The sequence below is a fragment of the Schistocerca piceifrons genome, chromosome 7 (genome assembly GCF_021461385.2).
Source record: "Schistocerca piceifrons isolate TAMUIC-IGC-003096 chromosome 7, iqSchPice1.1, whole genome shotgun sequence".
NCBI classification, from domain to species: domain Eukaryota; kingdom Metazoa; phylum Arthropoda; class Insecta; order Orthoptera; family Acrididae; genus Schistocerca; species Schistocerca piceifrons.
Genome location: NC_060144.1, coordinates 218,695,814 through 218,720,108, shown reverse-complemented (window position 1 = coordinate 218,720,108; position 24,295 = coordinate 218,695,814). Strand labels below are relative to the sequence as shown.

General features: G+C 43.4%; 1 protein-coding gene across 1 annotated transcript in view; it reads right to left on the bottom strand.

The window, feature by feature from the left end:
* LOC124804999 (4-coumarate--CoA ligase-like 5) overlaps positions 1–24,295 on the bottom strand; it is a 166,744-nt gene that overhangs the window by 22,175 nt on the left and 120,274 nt on the right. The window contains exons 5-6 of the mRNA XM_047265396.1: positions 14,868–15,036; positions 1,648–1,926 (exon numbers count right to left, since the gene is read on the bottom strand). Coding sequence (XP_047121352.1) covers positions 1,648–1,926; positions 14,868–15,036 — 448 coding nt within the window. The remainder of the gene's footprint in view (positions 1–1,647; positions 1,927–14,867; positions 15,037–24,295) is intronic.

Below are 24,295 nucleotides of genomic sequence, written 5' to 3'. Positions count from 1 at the left end.
TAGTTTCCACTTCCGCAGTAGTTGGGGTGAAAGAATTAGGAGATTTGCCCTATATTTTTCATGATGGAAAGAGTAGAAAACGAGGTGAGAAGCATACTGAGCCGGCCGCTGTGACCGAGCGGTTCTAGGTGCTTCAATCCGCAATCGCGCTGATGCTACAGTCGCACGTTCGAATCCTGCCTCGGGCATGGATGTGTGTGATGTCCTTAGGTTAGTTAGGTTTAAGTAGTTCTAAGTCTAGGGGACTGATGACCTCAGATGTTAAGTCCTGTAGAGCTTAGAGCCATTTCAAAAATTTGAAGCATGTTGTTGTGGTCTTCAGACCTGAGACTGGTTTGATGCAGCTCTCCATGCTACTCTATCCTGTGCAAGCTTCTTCATCTCCCAGTACCTGCTGCAGCCTACATTCTTCTGAATCTGCTTAGTGTAGTCATCTCAAGGTCTCCCTCTACGATTTTTACCCTCCACGCTGCCCTCCAGTACTAAATTGGTGATCCCTTGATGCCGCAGAACATGTCCTACCAACCGATCCCTTCTTCTAGTCAAGTTGTGCCACAAACTCCTCCCCAATTCTATTCAATACCTTCTCATTAGTTATGTGATCTACCCATCTAATCCTCAGCATTCTTCTGTAGCACCACGTTTCGAAAGCTTCTATTCTCTTCTTGTCTAATCTATTTATCGTCCATGTTTCACTTCCATACATGGTTACACTCCATACAAATACTTTCAGAAACGACTTCCTGACACTTAAATCTACTATACTCGATGTTAACAAATTTCTCTTCAGAAACGCTTTCCTTGCCATTGACAGTCTACATTTTATATCCTCTCTACTTCGACCATCATCAGTTATTTTGCTCCCAAATAGCAAAACTCCTTTACTACGTGTCTCATTTCCTAATCTAATTCCGGCAGCATCACCCGATTTAATTCGACTACATTCCATTATCCTCGTTTTGCTTTTGTTGATGTTCGTCTTATATCCTCCTTTCAAGACACTTTCCATTCCGTTCAACTGCTCTTCCAAGTCCTTTGCTGTCTCTGACAGAATTACAATGTCATCGGCGAACCTCAAAGTTTTTATTTCTTCTCCACGGATTTTAATACCTACTCCGAATTTTTCTTTTGTTTCCTTTACTGCTTGCTCAATATACAGATTGAATAACATCGGGGATAGGCTACAACCCTGTCCCACTCCCTTCCCAACCACTGCTTCCCTTTCATGCCCCTCGACTGTTATAACTGCCATCTGGTTTCTGTACAAATTGTAAATAGCCTTTCGCTCCCTGTATTTTACCCCTGCCACCTTTAGAATTTGAAAGAGAGTATTCCAGTCAACATTGTCAAAAGCTTTCTCTAAGTCTACAAATGCTAGAAACGTAGGTTTGTCTTTCCTTAATGTTTCTTCTAAACATTTGAAGCATACTGAAGGAATTAAGACAGAGAGAATAGTTATACATCTTAAAGACAATAGACCTACAGGAAAGAGAGATACTGGAAGACCAAGAAAAAAGTGGCTCTTTTGAAGACGGAACAGACTATAAGCCTCCTTGAAATGAAGCAGAAGAAGGAGAAGAAGACGAATTAGAAGAGTTCGCCATTGGACTTGGGGGGAGCGGGCTGAGTTCCCGCTGTTGTTCTCACCCTGGCCTGCGTGTAGGCGTTGATGCGGCCCACGGACCCAGTGGGCGGCAGCGCTCCCCCCTCGCCCTTGGTGATTCCGGCTATGGGGAGCACCTCTGAAGTGCCGTACCACTGAGCCATGCGCAGGCCCAGCCGTTCGTGCAGCAGCGCCGCCTTGCTCGAGTCCAGCGTGGAACCCGAACTGACCGGGAAGCGCAGCGACCGGAACTGCTCGTGGGTCGAGTCCTCCATCTTCGTCAACCGCGTCCACACGTGCGGCGGGGTCAGCACGGTCGTTGCCTACCAGCACACCAGCGTAAGACATCAACAGGCACTGCCACACGTCACTAATACACTAAGGTGATAGAAGTCGTGGAATAGCGATAAGTACATACACAGATGGCAGTGGTAGCGTGTACACAAGGTATGAAAGGGCAGCGCATTGACGGAGCTGTCATTAATACTCGGGTGATTCATGAGAAAATGTTTCCGACGTGGTTACTGCTGCAGGACGGCAATTAACGGACTTGGAACGCTGGAATGGCAGTTCGAACTAGACACATGGGACATTCCATTGTGGAAATTATTGGGTAATTCAATGTTTCGAGATTCACAGTGTCGAGAGTGTGCTGAGAATACCAGATTTTAAGCCGACAGCCTTCACTTAACGACCGAGAGCAGCGACGTTCGCGTAGGAGTGTCAGTGCTAACAGACAAGCAACACTGCAAGAAATAACCGAAAAAATCAATGTGGGACGTTTGACAAACGTATCCGTTGGGATATGTCAGCCAACGACTGACGTAAGGGTGATTCCTAATAGCGCGATATCGCCTGCACCGCCTCTCCTACGTGCATGACCATAGACGACTGGAAACCGTGGCGTGGTCGGATGAGTCCCGATTTCAGTTAGTAAGGGCCGATGGCAGAGTTCGAGTGCGGCGCAGACTCCACGAAGCCATGGACTCAAGTTGTCAAAAAAGCACTGTGCAAGCTGCTAGTGGCTCCACAATGGTGTGGGCTGTATTTTAATGGAATGAATTGGGTCCTCTGGTCCAACTGAATCGATCATTGACTGGAAATTTTTATGTCCAGCTACTTGGAGACCATTGGACATCATGAATTTTTATGGAAGGCAATGCCTATGTCAGCGGGCCTAAACTGTTCCAGACTGACTTGAGGAACATTGTGGACAATTCTAACGACTGATTTGGCGGCACATATCACCCAACATGAAACTATCGAATATTTATCGGACATAATCGAAAAGTCAGTTCGTTCACAACATCCTGCACCGGCAACACTTTCGCAATTATGGACGGCTTTAGAGGCAGCGTGTGTCAATATTTCTGCAAGGGACTTCCGAAGACTTGAGTTCGTGCACTACACTGGGCTAAAGGAGATCTGACGTCCGACACGATATTAGGAGGTATTCCATGACTTGCCACGTCAGTGTAGGTACACGTTGTGGTATAATTTCGTAATCGAGTATCGATTAATATCGAACGTCACACCTAGCAACAGACACCATGTCTCTGACCTAAACTGATATTATGGAAATTCTACTTAGAGTTCCGTACATTAATCGGTGAAAACTTAACGGTTATAGGATGGCTTTGTTGTCCGACTGACTGTCAGACTATTAAGAGCCCTTTTCGTAAGGAATGGGTATATGGATCAAGTTGAAATTTATGTTACGTACTAAGGACTAAGATCCTGTGGTAGTGTAAAACATTTAAACTTCTAAGTCAATGCAGTTAAAAAATATGGCCATTTATGTCACATATTTTGACACCTGAAAACTTACTTGTCAAATATTATAGCATACTTTCCATTGACATAGAATCATGAAATTTGGCAAGAAGCAGGGTTTCACAGTTCAATTAAAGGAAAAAAATCTGAAAATTGTCAGATTATAATTATATCATATAAAAATATCGTTCTGACGTTGAACTTACATTGCATTCGTCATACGTAAGAAGCATAACATGGAAATATTACTGCACGACAACGAAAAATTTAAATTGTTGTCGTGTAACAGCAATGAAATAAAATGTTTTATCAACTACTCGGTTCTTTTTTATGTCCAGGTTAATCTCAAGAATTATTGTAGAGATTTTGATATGATCTTGGAATTCCTGGAACTGAAATCTTGTCAGTACTGATATCGATGACAGGAAACTATCGTCGAAAAACTCGATTCCAGTGATGGATAAACGATCTGTAAGTGTACATAATTAAGTCTGTACAAAACCCTCAGTGCGTGCGTCGTCCTTGAACTTGTCCAGTTTTTTTTTAATACGTCATATATGTTTGTAAGAACAGCATAACATCGAGAGTTACTTTCTGATTTCTCAGATACCAAACAATCCTTTGGAAATGATATTTTAGGCTTCCTGTAAGAAACCTATATTTAAAATGTTGAGACCAGTTAAATTCATTACCTCATGTATCACTACCATGATTTGTGGATTTGTAACAACTAAAGATCTGAATTGGATAATAATTTTCATGGGAGACCTACCTATTTGGTTAATCCCAAAACTAACATTGGCCTATTAACAAAAGATGTTATGAAGTAACAATGAAATTAAATGGAACGGCTGTTTTGAAAAGTAACGTTAGTTCAAATAATACTAGACAATGAAAGATCAAGTTTTACACATGCAACTGTAACTCACGTGCAATAGGTGAATTAATATTAATAAATTATTGATCATAATATTAAAGTCACTAAAACTTCAGAAAAATTGCAGACTTTCCAAATCTAAGGCAAGTTTTGGAATCAGCACAAAATTACCTTGAAGATGAGACATTTTACTCATCATTTCATAGTCGTTTGAAATTTTATAAATGATCAGTGAGGTGGTCGCAATCGATTTCGCGTGCCTTGATTTCTGGTATTATTTACTGGCGCTACTATTGGCAGCTCGAATCGATTGTAGCTTTTCGCTAATTATCTCTGGCCGGGCGACTCGTAAAATAGGCCTTGAGCAGCGAAGGTGAAGTGAGAGCGAGGCAGCGAGTGACAGCTGACTGGAGGCCTGGGCCGAGTTCCAGACGTAGTGGCGTAATTCGCCGTTAGCTCTGTAGCACATTGTTGGGGACGTGCTTACCAATTCATAGGATTCCACTCTTTGATGCACATTTGAAGTTTTAATTTGACTTGCTTTGGCGTCAAAATCGGGAAGTTACGATGAGCAGTGAGTTTACATTATCTGTTCGAAGTCGTTTTGTACACTCATTGTCAACAGATATTTGGAAAAAAGTGCTTTACAAACTAGCTAATCAAAATGATAAGGAAACAGTGAGATGTCTGCTGGACGCTGATGGAAATTAAATAAAGCCTCTCCCTGGTTGACATTTTTATACAAGCACGATCTTTGTTTTTAAATTCCGCTACAGATTTCACGTAGGCATCATGTTCTGCCAACTTGCGATGGAGAGGATGTCTATGAACCTTTTTTTTCTATTTGGGAAGGCCTTAGTTCACCGAACACTGAATGTAGAAGCTAAACAGCCCGTAGTCAACTCTTCTGCCAATCGATGGTCAGAGTAGTCAAGTTGTGGTTAGCTCGATATATCACGAGCTCGACATACCACCTCAAACTATCCCAGAAGAATCACCCTACTAAAGGATTGCAATCTCCAGAGACGAGCTTCTTTTGCCAAAGGTTAGCTATTAGAACTGAAGACTGTGCCACCAAAGCATGTGCACAGAAAATGTGGGCCCGAAGTCCAAGTAAGCGAGATCTATTCACTGTCGAGTCCCGTCTATGACGAGTTTTCACTCATTTCCCATGGGAGCCATGGTACCAGTACTAGACATAACACGCATCTATCGCAGATGTAAACACTTGGGTAGTCGAGAGAGAGCTGTGTGGGTGGTCATTCTTCGCACTGTTCATGGTTAGTAAGAACTTGCATAAGAACACAAACTTTGTCAGAATGAGTTCATGGAGAGAACTAAAGGAACGGAGTCACACGATCGGATATGCCATCATAGCGATTTCACGTGAGTTATATAGGTCTACTGTTAATTGTCTTCTTCTGGCAAACAAGGCACTGTCCTCACTCTTATAAATTGAAAGTATTAAACACTGTAGAGTGTCAACTCTAAAGTGCCTTTGAATTTAATAATGGAAAAAGAATTAAAGATAAAATCTGAAAATTCTAGCCGGCCGTTGTGGCCGAGCGGTTATAGGCGCTTAAGTCCGGAACCACGCTTGCTGCCACGGTCGCAGGTTCGAATCCTGCCTCGGGCATGGATGTGTGTGATGTCCTTAGGATAGTTAGGTTTAAGTAGTTCTAAGTCTAGGAGACTGATGACCTCAGATGTTAAGTCCCACAGTGCTCAGAGCTTTTTGAACTTTTTTTTTTTTTTTTAAATTGTAGACTTGATGCATGTGGTGTAATATTTCGCAGCCTGATACTCACGAAAAAAGGGTTCCAATTAAGCCGCGTTTGGATGTATTGAGACTTACCTGAAAGCCACAGAAAATGGATGTATACTGTTTAACTGAAGTGTTTGCTCCGCTCTGAAAGGGGTGTCCCGTTTAGAGGCGTAACTGACAAATGAGGGATGCAGACGCTCTCCACGGGCCTGAGAAAACCGAGTGAGGGCTTAAAGGCATTTTTGTTTGTCTGCAGCGTTCTCGATGGCTCAGAAATACAGAGAAACTACTGCAGGAATCCTCAGTGGTTTTCACAGGAAAATCCGGAATGTAAGCCACTAGGGATCCAAAGACCAATGGCGATAGATGCAACAATGCAGACGGAACAGTGTGACAACATTGCGAGAGTTCCCCCTTGTTACACTCGCTGACCAAGGATTTTCAAAGTAAGATCGGAAAGTTTGGTATCCTGTATGGAAACTAGCAGGGGTGGTCGCCCAGCGTTGATCGTTCATTGGATGACATTACAAACTGATTCCGCCATTGACATAGATGATGATATCGAAAATTCAGACTTGACGAAGGAGGGGGGGGGGGGAAGGGGGGGGAGGGGGGGGCGGCGCGAACACGGTATCAACCTAGGTATCATTCAAACAGACTGATCCATCAGTTGGAGAGCAGTGAAATGATTCTGGGGCTCTTTTGGTTAAGGAGTGGGAAATTGGATTCGAGGATCCTGAGAGAAATCGGAGGACTTACATACTGATTTTGTTTTCTGAAAGCGTGACAGTCTATTTTCTACTCAGTTTTCATACTGAGTCTGATCAGTGGATTCGTTGCAACGTCTATTTTCACTCTGTGAGACATTCATTTCCCATTCTGTATCATACGGTGTTTCTTGTGGTCTGATACTTGCATTTGACCACAGCTTCCAAATACAACGCTGACACTATGCCTACGTCCAATTACTACTGCCGTGAGCGTGTTGGGAGCCGGAAAGTGTCTACTCGACACTGCAAGGCCAACAGCATCACACTGGCTGCCGGGTAGCATGCTACCTGGAGTGGGGGGAAGTAAGCTGTGAGGGCAGAAGGGCATGAAGATTAAAGCTGCTGCCTATCAATCAATGACCGCGCAACACCACAAGAGATCTAACAGCGGTCAGCACACGACGCCGACATTACACAAACCACCTATGCCTTTATGTAACGCAGATATTGTCACATGGCTAATTGTCGCTCCGCTCCCCTTCGACCCCGTTCATGCCCAGTTACTGAGTCAAACCTATGCCCAGTCAAATCAGACCTAATTTTATTTTCGTTTTGATTGTTTAGAAGATGTGGTGTGACACATCACTTTCATTTCGACGAATTATGTCCGCTTTTTTTAAAAAAAGGAATTTTCTTGTTGGTTTAGTGGACGTCTGCGACCGGTCTTCTAAGCGCGGTATTTTTGGCATTCTCTGTGCATGTACCGTATGCTGGGGTGACCGCAGAATGTGTGCAAAACGGGGCGGTGGCAGCGATATTACGGCGTGTTGATGCACTTGCTGCAGCCAGAGATTACTGCATGCCACTGGCACCCAGCCTAGGAGATACGGTCTGGTCCATGGAACTAACATGATTTGGAACATTGTTGTTAACGTCTCTGATGTTAAGTCAGTCGTTGCTTGACAGTAATGACGTACGAGAGATGATGTAACAACTCATACTGTATAACTTGATCTCGGAGGCAACTTTTAAATGCAACATACAGGTTGTAACGGAAATTTAATATATTACAAAGAAGAAGAGTTCTCGGTTATTGAGTAATTGCTGGTTTTATAAGTAAATTTTCAGGCTGACACAGCAGTGGAGGAAAAGGAATCTGTAGCCCAGATATCTGAACAACGGCTACTTCTGCAAGTGATTTCAGGTGTACGAAAGTAAAACTGATAATCTGCAGTCACCGGAAACTACACGCAAATACACTGAAGCGCTAAAGAAACTGGTTTAGGCATGCGTATTCAAATACAGAGGTATATAAACGGGCAGAATACGGTGCTGCGGTCTGCAACGCCTATGTAAGACAACAAGCGTATCGCGCAGATGTTAGATTGGTTACTGTTGCTACAATGGCAGATTATCAAGATTTAAGTTAGTTTGAACGTGGTGTTTTAGTCGGCACACAAGCGATGGGACATAACATTTCTGAGGTTGCGATGAAGTGGGGATTTTCCCGTACGACCATTTCACGAGTGTACTGTGAATGTCAGGAATCCTGTAAAACATTAAAGCTCCGACATCGCTGCGGTCGGAAAACGATCCTGCAAGAACGGGACCAACGACGACTGAAGAGAATCGATCAACGTGACAGAAGTGCAACCCTTCTGCAAATGCTGGACCATCAACAAGTGTTAGCGTGCGAACCATTCAACGAAACATCAGCGATATGGGCTTTCGGTGCCAAAGGACCACTTGAGTACCCGTGATGACTGGACGGCACATAGCTTTATGCCCCGCCTGGGCCCATCAACACCGACAATGGACTTCTGATGACTGGAAATTAGTTGCTTGGTCGGATGAGTATCTTTTCAAATTGTATCGAGCGGATGGACATGTACGGGTACGGAGACAACCTCATTAATTCGTGGACCCTGCATGACGGCAGGGGACTCTTAAAGCTGGTGGATGCTCTGTAATGGTGTGGGGCGTGTGCAGTTGGAGTGGTATGGGACCCCTGATATGTCTAGATACGACTCTGACAGGCGTGTGCAGTTGGAGTGGTATTGGACCCCTGATATGTCTAGATACGACTCTGACAGGCGACACGTTCGTAAGCATCCTGTCTGATCACCTGCACCCATTCATGTGCATCGTGCATTCCGACGGACTTGGGCAATTACAGCAGAACAATGCGACACCACACACGTACAGCGTTGCTAAAGAGTGGCTCCAGGAACACTCTTCTGAGTTTAAACACTTCCGCTGGAACCCAAACTCACCAAACATCAACGAGCATATCTGGGATGCCTTGCAATGCGCTGTTCTGGAGAGATCTCCACCCCGTCGTACCCCTACGGATTTATGGACAACCCTGCAGGGTTGATGGTGTCAGTTCCCTGCAGCACTACTTCAGACATTAGTGAAGTCCATGCCACATTGTGTTGAGGCACTTCTGCGTGCTCGCGATGGCCCTACATGATATTGGGGAGGTGTACCAGTTGCTTTATCTCTTCAGAACATACAGACGCATCTAACACTGTAAATATTGTTGTAGTAACTGTTACCATGATTTAACATTAATTTAAATTTTTACAATATTTTTGGTGCCTATTATGGAGCATTTTCTTTTCAGTTCCTCAGTTCATCACATTTTCGTGCCGAGCGTGGGACCTTTTCAGATTCTTTCAATGTGTTAGGATGGTAATCATAATAAGGTGTTATTTATTACTAAGATATCTATGAAAATAGAAATTATTTGTAACAAGCTATGATACGAAACAGAAGGGCTGAAAGTGCATAAGCACCCTCTGCTGCTTCGGATCGCATTCGAATTTCGTTGAATGGGTTCGAAAGGTCCCTATTGTTTCCACCCTATATACCAAACGGCGCTCTAAATGGATGCGATCTCGTTCTGTGTGACTGCTAGTCCGCGATGTCCTTAAAGAGGGTCTGAAACGTCCTGAGGGCCTCAGCAGTGTCTGCGGTTGTCAAAAACGTAGTCCTTTTGCTCGTCACACTGCAACTGTCGCTTTTGACCGCGAACTGTGTAGTAATCAACGTACCAAGGACATGCGTCGTTTCATTGACGCCATTTAAGCCACCTCATAAGATCTCTTTTTGTGCAGTTGCACGTTCTGGTACAGTGGAGTAGGGAATGCCATGAACAACATGAAATCCTGAGCGGTGGTGGGTGAGTGTTGGAGTGGGGGTGCGTCTGAAGATAACTTTTTTACCTTTTTCTTGAACAACTCGAAAAACGCAGCCTCCAGCGAAAACGCATCCCTGTACACAAACTAAATTAAATTTCCTACAAAATAGGTCCTATTCATTTTTATTTAGGACTTTATGCAAAGAGCGAGAGTACACTCAAAATCTGGCACAAAGTGTATGCACTGTAGCTTAGGTAGTTTTTGTAGCCCAAATGGAAGTAGTTTCCAGACCAGAAGTGTCGTATATCAAATTACTGTACGTCATTGTGGTATGTTATAAACAGTTACTGTTTACATCCTGTATTTCCGCTGTTGATCTGAAAAGAAAAAGTACAATTTTAGAAGCCCAGTCAACAGTTCACTCAAAAGTTCCTGAACATTACATCTCGTCCTTTGACATACGATCGTACGTTGGTGGTGATCATGGGAGCCGCACAAGCTGCGGGTCTTCAGCCACCACTTGTACAGAGTGGATCGCAAAGTGACTCAGGAGTCACTCTCTTCCCAATGGCTCACTGGTCTCCTCCCCCCCCCCCCCTTTTCCCCTCAGCAGGAACAGTTAGGCTCACTGCACTCCATGGAGCGGTTCCCAAAGTGACTCAGGAAACACACTGCTCTCTTGGCTCACTCCCAGATTCAGCTAGCTGTTTGTTTTCTTGGCTCAGTGGCTCCCATCTGAGTTCAGATCTGCTGGATACAATTCTTTGTAGTAATAATCGTACACACATTACACAATTATTTTTGCATATATCATAGTGCATGTATATATCAGTTCATTTTGTTTTTATTTTTTTATTTATTTAACCTCATCAGATTAATGCCTTCAGGATGCCTCTTACATCTAACCGGGATTTTGTACTTACTTACAGAACACATTAAATCACAGTTACTTAAAGATATGCATTTTTTAAATATGAAGTGTCTTCTCTGTGCATGTATCAGGCTTTTTTTTTTTTTTGCCCACTTGGTTAAAACTACTGATCTCTCCACCTTTTCTTCAGTCTTCCTGAAGGTCTTCTGCCCACTGGATTATAATTCACCATTACTTTTGATGTCCTGTCATCTTCCATTCTTGTAATATACTCTTAGTCTCTTCAGTGAAATATGTTTTCCTTAATGTCCTCATTTAAGATTTCATGCCCAGTTCATTTCTGATGTCAACATTCGTCCTATCAATGTGTACCTAGCTACTTTCCTTAGGAGTCACATCTCCAACGTTTGTATTCTTCGATCATTTCTTTTTGTTACAGTCCATTCCCATTTCAGAGTTGATACTGACAAAGTTTTGTAAAATTTAGATGCAGTTTCCTTTCTTACATTAATTCTGATGGATCTACAGATTATTCTTTTGTTGTGACTGAATCTTTCTCCCCTCGAATGTCCATTTCTGTCATGTATGAGACTGTATTTCGTAATATGCTGAGCGGGTTTACTTTATCTATTTTCTGATCGTTTATTATTATTTTAGTCATAATTTGCTCCAGGTCATTGAAAGCTATTATTTTTGTTTTCTTTGTAGACACTGATTATATAATTTAACTGTTGTGGATAAAATACCCTGCCAGAAAAATACCTTAGTACACCAATTTAGAGGTTTCCAATTCACTCATGATCTATTGTTACAACAGTGCATGTGGAGTACATGAAATGATTATATTTACAAACCAGCACAAGCGGCTCTGAGGTACCAGGTATCGCACCACAAACCATGAGAGCCCAGTGCGTCTTGGACAAATACACAACTATGAGATAGTACCCACCATGTCCGCAAAGTACACACAAACGACCATCATTTGCATGCAGGCAGAATCTGCTTTTATCGCTGAAGACCATGGCGCGCCTTTCCATATTGCAAGTGATCCTCCAACGACATCAGTCGAGCCATGCTGTGGCACGAGTGGAAGATGGGCTAGAGGTGTGCATGCCCATAGTCTCACTGCTAATAACAGGTTCACAACAGTTCGTATTAACACATCTGGGTCCACAAGCCCTCTTATCTGCGCTGTGGTAGCTGTATGATGTACCACTGCTTTCCTTACAATATGACAATCCTGACAGGTGTCTGTGCTGCTTGGTCGTCCAGAATCTCGTCTGTGTGTTCATGTGACAACTGATTCCAGCATCGTTGCACAAGTGACGCAGCACATCCAACTTACGTGACAACTCTGCAAAAGGGCCATGGCATTACTCGGAAGGCCAAAATTTGATCCCTATCAAACTCGCTCACTTGGCTGTAGAAAGCACGAGTGTGTCTCCATGGCATGGTTGTCTGATTGCTTCATACATTTACACCACACTGAGCCTTCTGACTGTCAGCAGTTACTATTAAAGGGTAGAAACAGTAGCGCTCTGCCACCTGTGCCACTACGCTACCTGTTTGTTGACAGCGTTGAAACTATTATCATCTCACAGGTGGCATATGCTGTCATCATATGAAAATCAACGTTGTCTTTCCTGGTGCACTAATTTTCTTTTTCCTGGCAGTGTATGAGCAGCTGTTTGGAGTTCTCAGCTCCGAGGAACTGACAAACCTGGGATGTACAGTGGTTGTCAAACTAGACAAATATTAATCTGAAGCACGTTTGCTCGAAACAGCGGTCTCAAACTAGTGGGAAACCGGAAAATGTCAGTACCAAACGATATACCAATTAATTCTGAAAATATTATGTATCCATGTAGATAAGTGCCCTGTGAGCATATCTTTTCAAAATCTGGAGTAATGTGGACCGAGAAAAGTATCTGATTCTGTTTAAGTAAAAATGGACTATCTTGATCATATTGAGACCACAACTGATATTAATATCGATGATTAATGAAAACCACCTCAGCTTTAATACAGCAAACTGTTTCTAGAGTCGCTTTGGGATCTCTCCTTGTTAAGGGAGTGACAATCGAGTCGCTTCTCGATCCACTCCACGCTTGCTGTGGCTGAAGATCAAAGCTATTGTGACTCAATTATTGCCAACAACATAAAATACCAAGTCAGAGGAAGAGGAGTAACAATTCACTTAAAAGTTTATAAACATTAATTGGTATTCTGAAATCTGATTTTTTCTATTCAGATCAAGAGTGGAAATACAGGGTGGAAATGATAACTGTTTACAATGTACCATAGTGACATGGAGGAAGTTGAGATAAACAGTTTGATCCGACGCACTTCTGGTCTATCAGTTTGGAAAACTATCTCAAAATGGACTACAAAATCTACCTAAGCTACAGATTATGCACTTTGTTCAAGAATTTTAGTGTTCTCCCACTCTCCTTGCAGAAATTATTAGTCCTGGATAAAAATGATTAGAACCTGTTTTGTAGGAAATTTATTGTAGTTAAATTTTGTACTGCGATTCGTTTCCACTAGAGGCTGCGTTTATCGAGTTGTTCAAGAAAAATGTAAAAAGTTACCTTCAAATGGCCCCCCCCACTCCCATACTCACCCCCCCCTTTCTTAAGGATTTCTAGCATGTGGTTTTCATCAACCATTAACATAACATTTAAAAAACCTTCATCAGAATGATATCTGGCTGGTGAAAGAAAAACAGTACGGGCAAAATGAGCAAATCAGAATTTTAAGTTACATATTGGAATGTTGCAAAGTTATGATATCTACATAAGTATATTATGGATGAATTAGCCTTTCACTGTTGTCCATTGAAACCACACCCATGTTAATAACATGAGTTTTATTGAAAATGCTTTCTAAGAGATCCACATTAAAAAAATTGGAGGCATTACTTTTCAGCACGCCCTCTTAGTTTAAAGGCTTATTCACTGACAGTTAATTTAAGAGGGCACATATAAAATTTCAGAAAGTAAAAGTGTTGTTACAATATGACTATAGAAATTAATTGTATGACTGAGTAAAATGAAATGACTATTAAATGTCATTATATATTCATAGTTTTGTGGACTAAAGAAAGGACTTGACAGTTTATGCTGAAATAAGTTATTAGGAAACTCTAACTACTCTGGAGATAAAAAGCAGACAGAAATAACACATAATATCTATAAAAATCACACAAAAGTAACAGAAGAGGAAGATCCGGAAGGGTAAGTTCAAAATTCCAAGGTTCTAAGAAAGCCTAACAGCTCATTATTTTTATTACTTGAAATTGTAAGTGAAAATACCAACGAAGAAAGTGTTAGAAAAATCTGGGAACAATGAAAGTGCAAGGAGAACATAATCTAAAAATTAATAGACGACTTAGTCCTTTAGTCAGAGGATTTTTAAGAAACTATTTGAAAATTGGGGCGATATAATCAAGAAATGAAAAATTCTAGTAATTAGGAATCGACGTAGCCAGAGACGACTGAAGCTAGGAACGAGAATGAGCAATACGGTTAATTTTAGTCAAACACTAACATAAAATATTTTAGTGGCTAAACTGGTTCGGAATGACCAGTCATTGTTAACAGCACGTCAATAATTCGTGACCTGAGGCTGTGTGAAAAATTGTTGTGACATGCCATCTGCGCGGGGCTCCGAGCATTAGACTCGAACAAAATGAGATGACCAAATCAATGGAGACATCAGAAACAGTTGGCATAAGTAAAAGTAGTATTGGTCACCAGAATAAATCTAGGTCTGAAAATGTGAATTATGAGAAAGTGGTTAACTTATGCTGGAAGCCTTGATCACTATACTGTACGGAAGTGAAATGTAGGCTGTGAAAAAATAGAAGTAGTAACGGAAGCTAAAAAAATGCATTGCCTGAAAGTGGATGGTAAACAGATAAAGCAAGAAATTGAGAGACACTGGATAGAACTGATGAGGTAAGAAGCCTTTGAAGTAAAATGAGAGATGTGAAAGCGGGATTAATTTGACAGATACATGTGCAGATGACGTCTGTTAATAGCGCAAAACTGTAATGCTGGACAGGACTGTTACGAATTGGTGGGTACCTATGTGAATAATTAGAAAAAATAGATATATTCTTACCTGGTACTTTTGTATTGCGTCACGAAAGGCTGCGGGGTCCATGCCTTTTACTGCCACCACTTTGACAGGGAAATCCATCGACATCAGCGTGGCGACTACTTGTGTCACCCAGAAGAATGGCGTGTTTATCACGAACACATCACCCTCACGGTAGTTTGAGTCTTTCCTCCTGCGGTAAACACGAAACGAAACGAGCTGTGAATTTCAAAATATTGACACACATCCATACATGTTACAAAAATGTATGTGTGTGTGTGTGTGCATATTCCGTGTCTCCTCCTAAAGCACAGGACCGATTTCAACCAAACTTCGTACACACATCCATCACTGTAACGAAACAATCGCTACGGGGGTAATAACCATCTACCTATCATGATTCAGGAGATATGGCTCAGTGAGATGAGTGAAAATCTGCCGTATCATGCATGACGTTCAAACTTATTACTTCTTTGTTACTAACTCTATTCGCAACATACGTCACAGAAAGTACCCCCTAAATACACCGCTGAATGTAATATATCTCGAATGACACACGGTTCAAGAGACACAAAATCAGACACTGAGATGCGTGAAAAAATGCAAAATTATTCATGAATTTTTAATACATTTAGTTTTTACAAGACACTACTACAATCGAGTCAGCTTAAGGAAATCCTTAACAGTGCTTTCGACAACTTTCAAATGTGAAGGTCAAACGGCTGTAGGCAAAAACAATACACAATACACAATTACAAAATCGCGTTGTAAACACATGCAGCAAATGCGCCCAGCGTACAGAAACTGCACACGTGACTAGAAATATTGTTTACAATCAAGTTCTAAGTTAAATAAATATTACTGAAACCTGGTAGTGAAGGGAAGGCAGGATTCGCTTACGATTGTGGACGGGGCCGTAATCAGTTGCTATTGGTTACCTTTTACAGTTACACTTAATTTATTTTAAACCAGTAATTTCAGACCTCAACAATAAATAAAGGTACCACACGTTATTAATGAAGGAATAAACAACTGTGTAAATAATAGTGTTTTCAGTGAGTTACAATTTAGTAAATCACCATTAAATACAGATACAGCAGATAATGTTTTAAAGGCAAACCACTGTGATCTGGGCAGAAGGCCTTACACGCCAGGAATGGCAATAAATAAAGAATTCTTTAAAACTCGCTGCAACTTACAAATTAAAGGTATTGAAATATTAAAGGTAAGTCGCCACAAACACAGCAGAAGGCATCAGCCGCCAATAATGGCAGTCAATAAGGTTTTAAAGGCTTACTGCGTAAATACAAATACCAAATTAGAATTTTGAGGCAAATGACGACAATCACGGCTTAAGGCCTTACACGCCAGGAACGGAAATAATATAAAAATTTAGAAACCTGCTGTAAAACAGAAAATACAATAGCAAAGGTTAATTAAAAAACTGATCACCAAACAGGTGAAATAAGATGATGGTAAACTTTGTAACACAACCCTTAACATCCACTGAACACTACACTGCTACATTTGTTCCAGAAGGCGACCAGAACTATTAACTAAACATATATAAACTTTAATGTAGGCATTACAAGGTATTGTAATATATAAGACAACAATAAAACACAAGGACCAGTACATAAGTTCCTTAAAGGGTACTGAGGCAGATTATATCCACAGAAGGCGTGAGCTGAAGGAGCGTTACGCTGAACTACTGGCCATCAGACCTCCTTTTAGAACACACATGTCTTACAAGAACCAAGGGGCCACAGACGGTGCTACAGGAATTGACCTCTGTTAAGGTCCGGCAACAAACATTTTCGCGAGCGATGAGATAGGCAGGCAAGAGTTACATTCACTTCTCAAGGTGGTAGACTAGTGGCAATCTAACGAATGACTAATGATAATCTTGCTGAAGCTACCTGACGTCCAATAAACCAAATGCAACGATGGAACAATATGCCAAAGCCGAAATCGCCGGTCTGCACTACGTTCCCAGAATACTGTGTGTAGAGCGCCCGGAACGAGAAAGGAACCACTACCACCAGAGTAGAAGAGTCACCCACCGTCCTACAATCAAGAAAGCTGTCAAAGCTACACGCCTTAACGGACAGCAGCGGCAAGACGAGGAAACGTACACTGCCGTTACATACACTAACCCCCAGGGCAGGTAACTGGGGCGTTAGCGGCCACCAGACAAGAAAAATTACCGCTCTTTGAGCTTAACAAATTGCAACAATTTGAACGCAGTAAATAGTAATAAGAAGTCGAGGAAAGCTAATGAAATCCGTATTCCCCAAGCACTCTACTCGCTGCTCTTCGCCTCGGCGCTACTACGAGCAGCAACACAAACCCAAGTCACTGGAGAACCGTGAGATATCACAATGGTGGAGGTTTCTCTACTTGGATTGAAATGCACTCATCTTAAATCTTGCTGGATCCAGTTTACGACGAGGTCGTGCACCCTCGTGACCACCGCCCTTCCATCCGGTAGTCCATGCATGCCACCAGCAGTCCTGGCGTGTTTCCGCAATGCGCGGACCTGGCTCCTCCTGAGTTCCCAACCGAACTGCCACACTCACACGACCCAGAGAAACAACGACGTTGCCGCAAAGATAGGGCAACAGTTACTACGTATCGATAACCGCCGCTGCTGCCACTAACGGACAGGCAACGCTTGCGAAACCGAGTGGCGCCAGTTAACTAAACGATACCGTCTGGCCTCCAACAGAGGGAGGAACTCTACAAACGGCACCAACGCGAGCCGCAAACGGCTCAATTACTCTTACCTTTGTACAGTTTGCATATTTTTTGTAGGACTTTCTTATAATTCCGATGGTGTTTTCACGAATACATGGAAATGAAATTTTTTCGATATTAAACTACAAACACAAATCTTTTTTTGTTTTAGTTTTTAATATCAGATTGGTAAAATGAATACCTGGATGTTGAGTTTGTCAGCTAGTTGTCAAATAAATAAATAGCACATTAATTTGTTTCTTGCTGTTTGTAAACACTTTGAAGGAAGAAAGGAAGATTAAGAATTATCACCCTGTCCGCGTCGAGACAAGAGACTCAACACAAACTCCGAATGGGGAAGGCTGTGGGAGGTATTGGACCATACTCCTCCTGAGGACCATGTAAGCATTCACCTTATACTATTTAGGGCAATAACGGTAATTACAAGCTTGAAGTGGACACTCCGTGCTCTAACATGGAACTTCCTGGAGGATTAAATGGTTCAAATGGCTCTGAGCACTATGGGACTTAACATCTCAGGTCATCAGTCCCCTAGAACTTAGAACTACTTAAACCTAACTAACCTAAGGACATCAAACACATCCATGCCCCAGGCAGGATTCGAACCAGAGACAGTAACGGTCGCGCGGTTCCAAACTGTAGCGCCTAGAACCGCTCGGCCACCAGCGGCCAGCCTCCTAGAGGATTAAAACTGTGTGCTGACCCGAGACTCTACATCTGGACTTTTGCCTTTCACAGGTAAGTGCTCTATCGACTTTTTATTTTTGTTCATTCTTCCAATTTTTATAGACAAACTGTTTCTTTCAGAACAAAAAAAGATGTACAGTGTCCCTCTTAGCGGCCCCTTTCCTTGCCGGTTCCGTTGTACCTCGTGTTGGAGTCGGCCACGTCTTCACATTTTTTTAAATACAACTCTAAAGAAGAAGAGAAATCAAAACTCTTTGAAAATGAAACAACTCAAACAAAATACACCCTTTTTTAAATTTATAGCGATTCATCCACCGGACGCTCTTCAGTAAGGAAATGACACGTGTTCTCTAATAACTAAGAAAAAGAGAGAGAAAAGAAAAACGTGGTCTTGTAGAACTGAAGGAGATAACCGTTTCGTCATTGCCACTGAGTGTCTCCTCATCGTGTCCAACATCAGCCATGTCACCGCGCTGGTCTTGTCTCGTGGATAGCATATTCTGTCTGGAAAAAGAATTGTGGGAGCAATGGCTTGTTGTCTTACGGGGAGATGGAAGGCAATCATCTTCGCCACTAGATGCAACATTACCGCAGAGGGGCTGCACGTAAGACGGTGGGCGTCGTCGTCTTTAACCTGACGCACATGGCACAACGGGGAGTTGAGCATATTGACGACGTTGAGGCAGAATCCGGTGACTTGTTTACCATTAATTACCACGTTCCACATTTTTCGTGCCAAGGGTTTTATGGTGAATTGTCCGCGATATCACCGGCCCGTGGAATGTGGGGTGTCGTGCTTCCACAGGGTTGGCAGGCATCTGCTTACGTGTATTCCACAGATGTCGCTCACTGTCGCCGATCTGTCATAATGTAGCTATATCAAAGGAAAAAAAATCTTTGATATGATGAAATGGGTGGGAGATGTTCTTCACCATTATCGATGCAGTTCTAGAGGCCGGCGCCAATTTGTGTTTCAAGTGCCGAATAGACTCCGCTGCTGTCTACCCCACGTTTTCAACATCACACTGACAAGGGAACCTCCCCATTGCATCCCCCTCAGATTTATTTATAAGTTGGCACAGTGGATAGGCCTAGAAAAACTGAACACAGATCAATCGAGAAAACAGGAAGAAGTTTTGTCGAACTATGAAAAAAATAAGCAAAATATACAAATTGAGTAGTCGATGTGTAACATAAGCAACATCTAGGAAATCGTGTTCTGAGGAGAGCCGTAGTCTCGTGGTTAGCGTAAGCAACTGCGGTGCTGGAGGACCTCGGTTCAAGTCTTCCCTCGAGTAAAAATTTTAACTTTTTTATTTTCTAGCAATTGACGTGTGTCAATTATCAAAGTTCAGGCACTCACACAATCAACTTCGCTCTCGAAAATTCCAGTTCAGATTTGCTTGGACATATGCAGGATTTAACGGTGTACACACGGGAAAAATTGGAAAACGTTAAAAACATATGTTTTGACAGAGCACAGGGACAACTGTGTGACTGTGAAACTGTTGCATTCATTTGTTGCAGTTTATGTGACAAACTCTTATGTTTTCATCACTTTTTTGGGAGTTATTATCACATCCACCAGAAAACCTAAATCGGGCAAGGTAGAAGAATCTTTTTACCCATTCGCCAAGTGTACAAGTTAGGTGGGTCGACAGCATATTCCTGTCATGTGACGCACATGCCGTCACCAGTGTCGTATACAGTATATCAGACGTGTTTTTCTGTGGAGGAATCGGTTGACCTATGACCTTGCGATCAAATGTTTTCGGTTCCCATTGGAGAGGAACGTACTTTCGTCTGCTAATCGCACGGTTTTGCGGTGCGGTCGCAAAACACAGACACTAAACTTATTACTGTGAACAGAGACGTCAATGAACGAACTGACAGGTCATAACTTTGCGAAAATAAATAAAGTAAAATTTTTACCCAAGGGGAGACTTGAACCAAGGACCTCCTATTTCGCAGTTGTTCACGCTAACCATGGGACCACGGCGCTCCTGAGCTGACACTATGCTTGATGTTGCTTATCTTGCACATGGACTACTCAGTTTGTATATTTTACTTATTTTTTCTGTAGTTCCACACAACTTCTTCCTGTTTTCTCGATTGATCTGTGTTCAGTTTTTCAAGGCCTGTCCACTGTGCCAACTTATAACTAAATCTGAGGGGGGTGCGATGGGGAGGTTCCCTTGTGAGATAGAGTGCCACCGTGTGATCGTCAACACGGACGAGCCCGATGCTTAACAAAGGGAAGGACCAGGAGACCAATCAGATATTGAAGAGTAATCCCTTCGAGCCGGCCGGCCGGGGTGGCCGAGCGGTTCTAGGCGCTTCAGTCTGGAACCGCGCGACCTCTACGGCCGCAGGTTCGAATCCTACCTCGGGCATGGATGTGTGTGATGTCCTTAGGTTAGCTAGGTTCAGGTAGTTCTAAGCTCTAGGGGACTGATGACCTCAGATGTTAAGTCCCATAGTGCTCACAGCCATTTGAATCCCGTCGAGCGACCGTCTTTGGTATCGGAAGAATCTGTGCTTAGTGGGAGATACGTGACGCCAAGTAGGTATTTATGTAGGCGACCGGTTGAATCATGTCTAAGGCGTGCAAACTGTTCCCTCCAACCATTCCGGAAGTCTTGGAGCAACCTCTAGAAGAACCTCGATCTTTTGTCTCGCGCGGACCGCTGTTCCTTCCAGATGAGAACGCATAATGATTGGTTTGGCTCGTTGGTCCACCACCTGTCTGGCAGGAGAGGAGGCGTGATTGGTACACTCTCGTAGTATCGTGAAATACAAGTTTAAAGTCTGCCGTCTCCGTGGCGAACGTTCGCGCTCCAACGCAATCAGTGCATTCCGTATCGTCGGTTTGGTACATTCCAACCAACAAAGTAATGTCGTAGGGCACATCCGTCAACGCACTTCACACGAAAGCCAAACTTCTTCACAAACTTGGTGACACACTGGAGTTTTAAGGGAGGCCACACTCATTTTCCATAGTCCTCAGCTTCGCCACACCTGCTGTCTTTGGGGGCGATGGTGCAGATGAATACCGTGTGGTCGGTGAAGGCCACTGGCCTTAGTTATATGTCGTGGATGCCAAGTTGGAGGTGGAACGTGGCCAAGATATGATCCTTGCGATTGGCAGAGTGGCTATTGACATATATCTGGATCGATCTGTATGGACACGTTCCTAGCCCAGTGTTCTCAATTCTGGGGACGGTTTATAACGTGAGAATTGATCTTTCGACGCCAACACACAATTGAAGTCGCGGCCGAGGCTGTAATGAGCGTGTCGTTCTATAAAGAGCAAAGCTATTTCTTCCGCCAAGAACCGTCTTCGTTCTCTTTGTTTTTCCGTACCTGACGGCGCATAGATGTTGATAAGATGCACTCCATGTACTACCAGAGCCATTCCGTGTCCCGATGGTAGGTAGGTGGCGTCCTTCTTACCTTCCTTAGGGAGTATCGCTGCTCCACTACCGGTTTCTGAAGCTGGTGTCATCGAGTTATCGTAACCACAGAGGGACTGGAATCGTCGGCGTATACTTCCTGTGGAAAGGCGGCACCTACATCTGCAACATGTAGACCATCGCTGAGTAAGGTGTCTTGACCCTTGGTCTTTTGCACCGGTATTGGTATTGCTGGATGAGATGCGGCCTTCCATGTTAGACGCACAATGTCCTCGTCGGTTCTCTCTCCGCAGATGGCGTCAGTGTGTCGGCCATCATCAGTTATGATGTGGGCTGTGATAAAGATAAAGCAATCGTCCGATGATGTGCGACGTCTCATTTTTCGCCGTTTTGGTAACCTATTTGCGCTGTCGGACATCTGTCTCCATATCCGAACGCAGTTTGGATGCCCCGTCGTCTTGAAAGACGTGGACAAAAGTTGCCGTCGGTACAACCAGCTGGCCGATTTCCATGTTCGTCTCTGCTCCTGCGACATCGGACTTCTGCTGCAGTTGCTCAACGGGGCGTTCCTTGCCTGACATCTTGGACGCATTGTTATCCACCTGATTCGACTGTGGAATGGGATCGTCCTTTATTTGGCACTAGGAAACGTCAAAGGATCACTCCTTCCGGAAGGCGGCTGTGTACGTAACAAGCATGGACGCTGGGTGAGGGTACAGCTTCGCCCGTCGGAACGTGACTTACCGCCTTAGGACGCACTCTGAGCGTACATGGCCCTCCTAGACACAACCCGAACAGGGCTTGGGCTGTTCGTCGTAAATAATTATCGGTCTACAGTCACCGGTAAGAAAGTAAGGCAGGACAGGCCTTGTAAGCTCTATCCGAACTTGCCTCACCTTGTTAAGAACAGCACATGTGGTAAAAGTAGTCCATTCGTCGGTGACATGGTTGATTATGCGTCCGCATGGTAGTAGAGCATTGACCATGACGTCTAACGGAACCTCAAGGGAAGTTCAAAACCCATAATAGTGCAGAGTCCTGGGACCGCTTGATCGATTGAATTTGTGGTCATGTACACGAACTATGTCAATCAATTTAACTTAAACCACTGTACTCATAATAGAGAGATGGATGCCTATCGGATCCTATTGACCTAGTCTGACCTTTCCCGTAAGAATCGTTCGATTTCGATGGCCTTAGGTCTAGCGAATCCAGTAGCGAAGCTGATATTGATGGTTGGCTTTCTATGAGTGAGCCATGTTGCTTCTACACAGAAGAGCCAAAGAAACTGGTATACCTGCCTAATATCGTGTAGGGAGTGCCACAACATGACGCGGCATGGACTCGACTAATGTCTGAAGCAATGCTGGAGGGAACTGACAGCATGAATCCTGCAGGGCTTTCCATAAACCCGTAAGAGTACGAGTGGGTGGAGATCTCTTCTGAACAGGACGTTGCAAGGCATCCCAGATATGCTCAATAATTTTCACGTCGGGATACGCAATGGACATGAATGGATGCAGGTGATCAGACAGGATGCTTACGTACGTGTCATCTGTCAGAGTCGAATCTAGACGTATCAGGGATTGCATATCATCCAACTGCACACGCTTAACACCATTACAGAGCCTCCACCAGCTTGAACAGTCCACTGCTGACATGCTGATTCCATGGATTCATGAGCTTGTCTCGATACCCGTACACGTACATCCGCTCGATACAACTTGAAACGAGACTCGTACGACCAGGAAACATATTTCTAGTCATCAACAGTCCAATGTCGGTGTTGAATGGTTCGCACACTGACACTTGTTGATGGTCCAGCATTGAAATCTGAAGCAATTTACGGAAGGGCTGCACTTCTGTCATGTTGAACGATTCTCTTCAGTCGTCGTTGGTCCCGTTCTTGCAGGATCGTTTTCCGGCCACAGCGATGTCGTAGCTTTGATGTTTTACCATATACCTAATATCACGGCACACTCGTGACATGGTCGTGCGAGAAAATCCCCACTTCATTGCTACTTCGTAGATGCTGTGTCCCATCACTCGTGCGCCGACTATGACACCAAGTTCAAATGTATGTGAATTCCTAAGGGACCAAACTGCTGAGGTCATCGGTCCCTAGACTTACGCACTACTTAAACTAACATACTAAGAACAACACACACACCCATACCTGAGGGAGGACTCGAACCTTGGCCGGAGCGGCCGCGCAATCAGTGACATTGTGCCTCAAACCACGCAGCCACTCCGCGTGGGACACCAAGTTTAAACTTACTTAAATCTTGACAATCTGCCACTGTAACAGCAGTAACTGATCTAATAACTGCGTCAGACACTTGTTGTCTTATGTAGGCCTTGCCGACCACAGCGCCGTAATCTTCTTGTTTGCCGGCCGCGGTGGCCGAGCGGTTCTAGGCGCCCAGTCCGGAACCGGGCGACAGGTTCGAACCCTGCCTCGGGCATAGATGTGTGTGATGTCCTTAGGTTAGTTAGGTTTAAATAGTTCTAAGTTCTAGGGGACTGATGACCACAGCTGTTAAGTCCCATAGTGCTCAGAGCCATTTGAACCATTTTTTCTTCTTGTTTATCCAT